This window comes from Ptychodera flava, chromosome 17, assembly GCF_041260155.1.
Source record: "Ptychodera flava strain L36383 chromosome 17, AS_Pfla_20210202, whole genome shotgun sequence".
Lineage (NCBI taxonomy): Eukaryota > Metazoa > Hemichordata > Enteropneusta > Ptychoderidae > Ptychodera > Ptychodera flava.
In genome coordinates, this window is record NC_091944.1 from 4,903,299 (window position 1) to 4,914,651 (window position 11,353).

Here is an 11,353-nt window from a genome sequence, read left to right on the forward strand (position 1 = left end):
GAATTACTACCTAAATGGAATTGCCAATTTCTTATGTCGGGGGAGGGGGGTGTCAGTGTATTGGTAAGGATTTATCCTGCTTTCGTTTTGCTTGATGGAAGGTCATTACAATATTTACTTTAGGAAAAGACAGATGGCTGACTCTTTCAGAAACATCCTCTGATTTAACCATGCCATCAACTTTTTGTGTAGAAGCCTTGTGGCATGAATATAATCCTCATAGAAAATTGAATCAATGCAAAGTTAACTTCAAAAATATAGATAGAATGTGCCAAAATATAAAATACCCAATTAGGTCTATCTGTCTGTCTGTCTGTCTGTCTGTCTGTCTGTCTGTCTGCATGAATGTCTGTCTGTATGAACGTACGTACGTACGTACGTACGTACGTACGTATGTATGTATGTATGTATGTATGTATGTATGTATGTATGTATGTATGTATGTATGTATGTATGTATGTATGTATGTATTGTATGTATAATAATCGCAATCATACCAATCCATAATCCAATGACATTAGGTCAGAATTCGTAAGACAAATAGTTGTAAACATAGACACAAAACAGCACAGAACATGTTTGTATGTATGTATGTATGTATGTATGTATGTATGTATGTATGTATGTATGTATGTATGTATGTATGTATGCATGTATGTATGTATGTATGTATGTATGTATGTATGTATGTTTGTGTATGTATGTATCATGACAGCTTTTCCTCACACAGATTTTAGACGTCGTGGCTATGGCCTATTCGGGCCAAATCGGCCATTCTCACCACGTCTATTAAAATTCATGAGTTTACTTTCTGTATTGACGCAGACAAATTTATCGATGGAAATCTTGGGAATGGCTATTACATCAGGTTGACGACCGCCACATGCAGGCAGCGAATTCAGATTACTCTTTGCATGGAGCTAGCTGGAGCTAGCTCCATGCTCAATGTTCTTTGTAAGACAGTTGCGATTCCGAATATAGGAAGACAAATATGTTGGTTTCACTAATTTCCCTACAATTACAACACTAACGTTCATCAAACAGGGAAAAGTATGCAGACCTAGCAAAGCCGTGTGCAATGAGCATGCCTTGGCAAAGATATTCCACAATGCTTGCCGTATAGCATGGAGGTACTAGCTCCGCTCCTGGCTCCATGACTAACCATGGAGGTAGAAGAGAACTTTTTACCTCCTTGGACTGACGTACGCGTGACCTAAAAATAAAGTCACGGATGTTACTATTTAAGTAATTTTCTGTCACGGTATCAACCGATGCGCTATGGTCAGCTATTAGCCCTACGGCCGGTATGAGTCAAGAGTGCTCGGCTATGACTACGCCGTAGCCGTATTATATATAGCCCTGCTATACGCAGAGAGCGGAGTAGTGTGCAGACGCCAAAGGAGTGGCCGAGGCCCTTTTTTTATTGTACATGTGGTCTTTGCAGTACAAAGGCCAAGGGGTAATTACAAATGCTCAGGTATAAAAACATTGGGCTGATCTAACGTTTGTAGATAAACATTGAGAACAATAGTATTAGTGCATGTGTTATAATCCCAAGCAGGCCAGTTTCTGTGTGGGGAAAAGTTGAATGATGTATGTATGTCAGCTGCAATAATTGTAGCCCTTGGTTGGTGGGGCTTGGGCTTCTGTCGTGCGGCTCGCGCCTTTGGGGCAAGGCGTGAGCCGCACGACAGAAACCCAAGCCCCACCAACCAAGGGCTGCAATTATTTCAGCTATATGTATGTATGTATATACCAGTTACTTTTAACGCAGAGATCTTTAAGACCACCAATGGCAACAATCGCTACAATTTTGCTATCTCGTGAGAAAGCACATAACAACCGTCATGTTTTACCTCATTTTCATACAATGTTTTCAAATGACAGACCCTTCGAAAACATATTTCGGGGTTTCGGTTGCTTTAGGGGCAACATCAAAAGTTCAATATAATAAACTAACTTAATTGCTTAAGTTTGGTCTCAGACCCCTACCCCCCCCCCCTTCTAACTTAACTGACCTAAACTTGAAAAAACATTGTGGACTCATACCCTGTACTAATTCTTTCAAACAACGTACCAATGTTCCATTGAATTAAATAAAAATTGAAAACCATTATAAAGTAACAAAAATATGGGTGACTGGATTGGTTTTAGCGTACGAAAAAGTAGCCTTGAAATCGTAAAATTTGCCAAAAAGACGTTAAATCGTTTTTGACGGCACAGAAATTTATTGGCCAAAAACCCCCCACCCCCAAACTTAAGCAATTAAGTTTTTTTTCAAACATCGATCTTTTGACGTTGCCCCTTATAGTATCGTGGACATTATCAATATCATGTGACTTGCTTTGTAAAGGATGGAACTTGAAAAACACATAACAGGATTCAATAAACTGTTTTAAAAACAATAATTATTCTACCGCAACATTGCAGTTGATATTTTTCTTGTCTTCTGGTTCTATCGTGATGGCTTGAAGGGAAGCAACTCAGAGCATTAAGGAGCCCAACACTCCCCATATCGTTCTATGTCTTGACGATCCTTTAGTTCTTATACACAAACTTGAAATAGCAGAAACATGGATTGTAAACATATTTATGGTCAAACACAGAACACTACAAGCTATTTGTAGATACAAATTGTGACTAAGTATTGTCATCGACATTATGTTAAACATATTCGATAGCAGAAAAAAGTATCGCCTCCTCCTTCCCCCAAAGAAATAAAAATGGATTCTCTTCAATATGCATCATAACAACGGTGACCAACGAGAGTGGCGGATAATAGAGGGCAGGAGGGAGCTGCATGTAAAGAATAGTATGGTTTCAATGGCATCTGTTCACAATAAAGTTTCAGATTTAAGAGGTGTTGGGTTAGACTGAACGGAATAAATGTCACATATATAGACTACTGTAAACACGCTGAGGATGTCAATCGTGTTTTACCTGTCTGTTGTGAAAATTGTCGTGTCTCTTTCTAATAAGTTAGCTAGTATTTGCCGTACATTGCACCTTCAAAATAGACGAAAGATTCAGTTGTGTATGGGTCTCCGCCATCTCAAACCCCAATCGGCTATGGTAATACGTTCCAAACTGGTTTAGGTTTGAGTTTATAGAGATCCATACACGACTGGATTTTTTAAACTAACCTTCAAAATAACTGTCAGTAATATGACAGAACAGACGAAGCTCAGAAGGTGTATGTTTGATCTCTCTGCTCTGAACAGACTGTCTAAAGTCCCTCGTGCCGTCTTAATTTGCCAACGTAGCCAAGTGCACCCAGCCTAAGTGTAACGTTCAGCGAAACGTTCCAGCTGACTGCCAAAATGGCGCAAGCGGCTCGGCTGTACACAGTCTGTGCTGTGGACAGTTACAAAGGAATTTCACCCGATACACGCCTTTACGGTGTCAGACAAAGTCTAATGCATCGGTAATTTATAGCTAGAGAAATGTATGTGTACAGTCAAGTATTGGCATTACGATGTCCATAAAGTGAGCCGGTCACTGAGGGAGCCTTCAGTAATTACAGGGGGTTGGCCGGAGGAATGCGGGGGTTCACTCTTTCAAAAAAACTATCCAAGGGGAGGGTCATTTTTATAAACCTACCTTGAGCAGTTCGTGTACACTCTAAAATTGGAGACGGCTTCTGAAGTCATGACTCTTGTATTGGCCAATCGCAGAAGGGCATTTCTCATGAATATTTAAATTGGGTGAATGCTGAAGTGAAAGTACGATTTTGCGGGAACGAGCTCATCGGCAACTTTCGGCGGGTTTTTTTATCGCCAGATGACTTATATTCGGTGTCTTTCGAACGAAAACACCTCCAAACAGGTTTCACTTTAAAATAGCTCAAGGCCAACGTACACTTTCTTCGTAGACTTGAAGAGAGTGTACGTTGGCATAGAGTTACATCGGGGCAAAGAATGATAATGTCCTTGTAGCGTTTTTATGACATCTACATTACGTTTTAAACAACCACAACATAAGTTATCTTCGTTGAATTTTATTGGTCAACAACAACAACAACAACAACACGACTAATAACGTAAATAATAATACAAACAACAACAACAACAACAAAACTACAACCAGTTTCGCCGATAAAGGTAGGTAGGTAGGTAGATAGATAGATATATAGAAAGATAGACAGACAGACAGACAGACAGACCGTAGACAGACAGGCAGACAGATAGATAGTAGGTAGGTAGATAGGTAAGCACGGATAGATAAATAGATAGATAGATAGATAGATAGATAGATAGATAGATAGATAGATAGATATGTACTCTTAAGTGTATATTTAAACTCTCCTATAGATTGGTATTTTAGTTTTACTGCTTGTTTCCCTACAGATACCAAACTTTAGGGATGACCACTTTATAGAAAAATTAACTTATAATTTTGTCAATCTTCTATATGTACGTATACAGCGTTCTCACTGAAGTCCACAGCCAATGCTAAATTCCCTCCAGAATTGCGAATACGATATCTATGCATTGTAGTATGACTGTCTGTATCATCTGGTACGGCAATTAGCAAGTATAGTATGGCACAATTTCATTTAAGGTTTCGAAGTTCGGAATATTCTTTCGTGAAAGAATTATACATTTACTAATCGACAGCAAAGTGACTGGAAAATCCATCCGTTTGCTGTACGTTAATTTTTAATTTATCGGAGATGAAAGTTTATTTTCGTGGACTTGTGCGGATTCAGACTTTGAACTATGATAGCCAATCAGCTTTCAGTATTCATTAGCCAATCACATCGAGTTTGTGATGTTGCGGTATCCCGCCAAAAATGGATACTTTTCTCACGTGCTAGATGTTACTGTTCAGTACCAGTTTTAGTGTTGTTGAGTTCTAGTCAATAAAGCGGTTGAACGCTGATTCGGGTGTCGATCCAGTTATTTATACTGACTCAGAACCTTGCTCAAATCCACATCCCATACATTTTTTGGTGCCGAGACCAGGATGGCAGACGCTCCAGAGCAACCCGTATCGACACCACTCACAAGACTGAAGGATGGCAGACGCTCCAGAGCAACCCGTATCGACACCACTCACAAGACTGAAGGGAACGAGAAGAGGCTATCGGGCATCGCTGACCAAACTTTTCAACAAAGCCGAAATCTCATCGCCTCTTTCGACTCTGAAGCCAACAAGACGACTGCCCTCGACAATCTCATCACTCTGAGTGAGTTGATAAACTCTAAGTACGATATTCTTGCATCAGTAGATTTGAAAATAATCGAAAGTGTTGACGAGGGTGCACTCGAAGGAGTCATCGAGGAGGCTGACGACTATCTCCATAACGTGTTCGACAGGAAACGTAAGATATGCAGATTTATCGACAGAAATTCGGAAAGCTCATCACCAGCCAGATCTAACAACGGAGGAGCTTTACCCGCGACTCAGTCTACTTCTGTGAAAACCACTAGTCTACCGAAACTTCAACTACCCACCTTCTCCGGGGACATACTGAAATGGGTGAGTTTCTTTGACGCCTTCAAGTCTGCTGTAAATGACGACAAAAATCTGGGAGACGTACAGAAATTCCAGTACTTACGCGCTCAGCTTCAAGGTGAGGCAGCTCGGACCATCGAAGGTCTATCTCTCACAAGTTCAAACTACGGACATGCACTTCAACTTTTGGATGAACGGTATGGCCAGAAACACAAAATCATAAGCGCCTACATGAAAGCGTTGTGGGACATGCCTACTCCTACAGGAGAACTCAGTAGTCTCAGAAATTTCTACGACACCCTTGAGAGCTACATTCGTGGCCTTCAATCTCTTGGGAAAAGTGAAGAATCGTACGGAGATTTACTTGTACCCATAGTGTTGGAAAAACTTCCCGTAAATACTCGCAAACAAATCGCACGGGAACACGGTAACAACGAGTGGAACCTGGCCGACCTACGGAAAGCGATTCACAAGGAAATCGACGCACTTCAGGCTGGTTACTCAACCGATGAACTTGACTGCGGTTCCTCCGACAAACCATCCATGACTGCCGCATTTCACGCCAAAGCTTCACCCGCTAAACCCAAGAAATCCCGAGCGTGTGCCTATTGTAAGGACTCTCATTTCCCCAACGACTGCATTGTCGTCTCAGATCGAGCCAAGCGACTTGATATTGTGAAACGCGATAAACTTTGTTTCAATTGCTTGGGAAAGCACCGAGTCAGTGAGTGCAAATCAAGATTCAGTTGTCGTGTATGCCGTAGAAAACATCACACGTCTCTTCATCAAGATCACACGGATAAATAAAACTGCAAAGGCAACCGAAAATACCCCAGCTACTGAGACACACGTTCAATTTGCCACGACGGAGGAGAGCCACAATGCCAGTAACTCGCGAAACGGACCAATCCTTCTCAAAACAGCCGTCGTTCCAGTCTCTACGAAACGCCAAACAGTTGACGCCACGGTGTTATTGGACGAAGGTGCTACGCGTTCATTCGTCACGAGAACTTTCGCTACGAAACTCGGTTTGAAGATTAAAAGCACTGAAGTAATTCGGCTGACATCATTCGGTGACAATCAACCTCGCGAAAGATCAATCGATGTAACCACGCTTACACTGAACACGCTCTCTGGACAGAAAATAGACATTTCTGTGCTCGTCGTACCTCAGATCACCACAAGAATGACTAACTTTGTCACACGATCGCTCATCGATGTACCCTACCTACGAGAACTGAAACTAGCTCACCCGTTTCGGATGCCACTTCGTTCGAGATATCTGTGTTGATCGGTGCGGACTATTATTGGGATTTTGTAGAAGATCGCGTGATTCGTGGCTCAGGACCTACCGCCGTGTCCTTAAAGTTCGGATATCTCCTTTCCGGTCCAATTCACTCAGGAAAGGCGACCAAAAACCCAGCCACGATTCTGCACATTCTCACAAACACATGCGAAGAAGAGTCTCAACTCAAAGTTTATTGGGATCTCGAGACAATCGGTATCAAAGACGAACTGCTCGCAAACAACAAAACGAAAGATGACTTCGAACTGTACAGAGACACTCACTTACGCATTGAAAATGGCAAGTATGTGGCACGGTTACCATGGAAACCAGACCACCCGCCCTACCTACAAACTACAATATCGCGGAGATGCGTACGCGTTCTATGGCTCGCAGACTGACACCGGACATTCTGGAGGCTTATGACAAAATCATTTCCGACCAAAAGGCGCGGGATTTCATCGAAGAAACGACAGATGATGAAAGCGAGCGTCGCAGCGGCCACTATCTGCCACATCACCCAGTCAAGAAAGATTCAGCCACGACGCCAATACGGATTGTTTATGACTGTAGTTGCAAGCAGTCGACCGATTCTCCAAGTTTGAACGATTGCCTACTAACGGGCCCGCCTCTACTGAACGACCTAACGCAAATTCTCTACTTCGATTTCGGGTAAACCGCATCGCTTTTTCGAGCGACATCGAAAAAGCCTTTCTACATGTGGGATTGGATGAAAGTGACTGTCAGTTTACAACGTTCTTATGGTTATCCGAACCGATGAACCCGGAAAGTCCGTTCAAAACGTATTGTTTCAAGGTGATACTCTTTGGCGCCGTCAGCTCCCCATTCATCCTCAACGCGGTTGTAAAGACCCACTTAGAATCTCACGAACGCACCCCAACTTCGACCGACCTCGAGAACAATATTTACGTGGATAATATCCTCAGCGGAACCGATAGCAACGAAGATGCGGTCGAATACTATGAAGAGTCAAACCACCTGTTTGAATCGTGCGGATTTAATCTACGAAGCTGGTCGTCTAACTGTGAAGACATTCGCGTGCTCGCAGAAAGAGACGATAAACTCGAACCGGACACTACCGTAAACGCACTTGGACTTCGTTGGTTGACCGAACAGATGAACTAACGTACGCCAAGAAAGATCTCAAACCGGTCGATAGTCTCACCACGAAACGCGAAGTCGTCAGAACAACAGCGAGCTTGTACGACCCGCTTGGCTACCCTCTCCAGTTCATGTCAAGGCAAAGGTGTTCATACAACAATTATGGAAGAAAGGACTGGCCTGGGATGAACCCCTTGGTAACGAAATGTGTAAACAGTGGACAGATATAGCGCATGATCTGAGTAAAACTACAGAGCTGAAATTCAAGCGACAGTACTTCGATTCTCCAATTCAACCTGACAGTCAAGACTACGACTTACACGTGTTTGCCGATGCAAGCAAGAAGGCATGGTGCGGTCGCATACCTTCGTCATGGCAACGAGACCGCAATCGTCATGGCCAAACTCGAGTTGCGCCTCTCAAAGAACTAACTTTACCTCAGTTGGAGTTGATGGCTGCCTTGGTTGGCTCAAGGCTAATCAAGTTCTTGTGCAACGCATTTATGGATAAACTACGTATTCAACAGTGTATTTTATGGTCAGACAGCGAGATAGTTCTTCACTGATTAAACAGCGACAAGAAACTTCCAGTCTTTATTGCCAATCGCGTCAAGGAAATCAGAGGAATTTCTTGTACCGCTAAATACTGTCCTCCAAAGGAAAATCCAGCAGATTTGCTAACCCGAGGGATTTCTGCGCGTAACCTAGAGACAAACAAACTTTGGTGGAATGGACCCTCTTGGTTACACCACGGCGACTGGCCAATCAGCGAACTGTTTGACAGTGCCATACACCACGTTTCACTGTCAGCTGCAAGAGACGACGATCTCCTTGGTAACTCAGATCAGACAGGAGATAACAAATTATCAACGAACCGGAACGCGAAATGCCAGTGACTGGTATACAATGCATTGTGGACGCGAACAGATACAGCAACCTGCCAAAACTCCTTCGCGTGTCTGCCTTGGTCATAAGATTCGTCTCGAATTTGAAGAAATCAGCTGTTCGGAAACGCGGACCCATCACTGCAAATGAAATACAACACGCGGAACTCGTTTGGATCAAACACATCCAACAAGAGACTTACGGCAGACGTTCAGTGCAACAGAAAGACAGTTTGCTACAACACAGAAACAGCTGAAACTTTTCGCCGACGAAAGCGGAATACTGAGATGCGATGGAAGATTACAGAACGCGCCTATCGGCTACGATGTGAAATTCCCGATTTTGTTGCCGAACAATCATCGATTCACCGATCACTTAATTCTCGACGCACATTCACGACTTCTTCACGCCGGAGTACAGTCAACTGTAACAAACTTACAGCAGCGATTCTGGATCCCGAAACTTCGACATACTGCGAGGTCTCTCCTGAGAAAGTGCGTCACATGCCGTAAGATAACGGAACTTCGTACACATATCCAGTACAGGCACCTCTCCAAACAGATCGTGTAAACATTACACCACCGTTTACTGTGACAGGAGTAGACTTTACTGGAGCGTTGTACATCAGATCTACGAAAACTGTGCAGTAACATGCGCGGTTCATTTAGAGCTAGTCACTGACTTATCGACAAGAGGTTTCCTGCAAGCTTTCCGTCGCTTCGCAGCGAGACGTTCACTTCCTAGTAAAATGCTGTGTTAGCGCTGGGTTTCAAAAGCTGTTAGCCACTGTGGCGAATAGTTTCAAATTTTATTAGCCACAGACAAATTTTATTAGCCACACATTTTTACGAAAACAAGGCATCGTTGATGACACAGTCCCCACTTGTTAATGGGTACTTTGATTACAGGTCCTCAGAGAGGATAGAGTCCACTTCATTTGGTCTGTGATAAAAATATTTTTGAATAAATTCGCTTGATACATGTGTGAGTTGTAGTTCAGGACATGGAAAAACCGTAATAAAATGGCCACACGGTGGCCATATTGGATCGTATCACAAAACAAATATATGTGCATATGTATGACATAGGTCAATGTCCTTGTAGCAAATTTGATTAAAATTGGTTGAGATATGCCTGAGTTATGGCTTGTACATGAAAAAATCATAACAAAATGGCCGCACAGCAGCCATATTGGATCGTATCACAAAACAAATTAATGTGCATATGTATGACATTGGTGAATCTCCTTGTACCAACTTTTAATAAATTCACTTGATACATGTCTGAGTTATGGTTCTGGACATGAAAAAATGTGATAAAATGGCCACACGGCGGCCATATTGGATCGTATCACATAACAAATCAATGTGCATGTGCATGACATAGGTCAATATCCTTGTACCAAGTTTGAATAAAATCGGTTGAGTTATGCCTGAGTTATGGCTCTGTACATGAAAAAATCGTAACAAAATGGCCGCTTTGCGGCCATATTGGATCGTATCACAAAACAAATTGATGTGTATAGCTATGACATTGGTCAATGTCCTTGTACCAACTTTGAATAAAATTTGTTGAGACATGCCTGAGTAATGGCTCTGTACATGAAAAATCGTAACAAAATGGCTGCACGGCGGCCATATTGGATCGTATCACAAAAAAAATTGACGTGCATATCTATGACATTGGTCAATGTCCTTGTACCAACTTTGAATAAAATCAGTTGAAACATGCCTGAGTTATGGCTCTGTACATGAAAAAATCGTAATAAAATAGCCGCCTGGCAGCCATATTGGATCGTATCACAAAACAAATCGACGTGCATCTGTATGACATATGAAGTAATCCTTGTACCAAGTTTGAATGAAATCGCTCCAGGCATCTCTGAGATATCTGCGTGAACGGACGCACGCACGCACGCACGGACATGACCAAACCTATAAGTCCCCCCCGGTCGGTGTCCGTGGGGACTAACAAAGCTTTCTATAATGCTATTATGTCGGTTGCATGCACAAGAATAAACTATCAACACATCAACCTTGTATCCAGTTGTCTTCATTTTAACACTGAAAATTGCTTGATTCTGGACCCTGATGCAAATCGACAGCAGCACGCAACATTGAGACCACGATTAAAATGAACTGCAACACGGAAGGTTGGGACCGCGATGCAAATCAACAGCATGACAGCAACACTGAACGTTCGGACTGCGATTAAAATAGAAGTTTGGTTACACGTTATTGCGTTACATCAGTACACGTAGCGTCTTTGTCACGTCATACAAGACGTCTCGTAAATGTGGCACAGACGTTCGGAACGTCATCAAACGACACTTCTACATGAGTCTTAATTACGTGTAGTAATTTTTAGATTTTCTTGGTGATTTGCGGGAATTTAGACAGGAAATCTCGTTAAGTACTAGTATGAGTATCATTGTAAATTAGCAAACATCTTTGATATCAGAAAATTCCGTAGAGTTCACCTGAACAAGACGTACGTGCTATGATTTCCTGACATAAATGAAATGTTGTCTAATTCAACTTTCTACCTGAAGCTGTCACAAAGATTTCCGTAAACCACATAAATAACTGTATTAGGCCTACAGAAA

The 11,353-nt window shown here is 42.3% G+C and overlaps 2 protein-coding genes across 2 annotated transcripts; both read left to right on the forward strand.

Annotated features, from left to right (window-relative positions):
- The first annotated feature begins 4,965 nt into the window (after positions 1 to 4,965).
- Positions 4,966 to 6,264, forward strand: LOC139116597 (uncharacterized). Its single transcript, XM_070679193.1, has one exon. It carries the CDS (start codon positions 4,966 to 4,968, stop codon positions 6,262 to 6,264), a length of 1,299 nt encoding a protein of 432 aa, XP_070535294.1.
- Positions 6,265 to 7,519: 1,255 nt separating this feature from the next.
- LOC139116598 (uncharacterized) lies at positions 7,520 to 7,888 on the forward strand. The gene has a single exon (XM_070679194.1). The coding sequence runs from the start codon at positions 7,520 to 7,522 to the stop codon at positions 7,886 to 7,888; it is 369 nt and encodes a 122-aa protein (XP_070535295.1).
- The last annotated feature ends 3,465 nt before the right edge of the window (positions 7,889 to 11,353 follow it).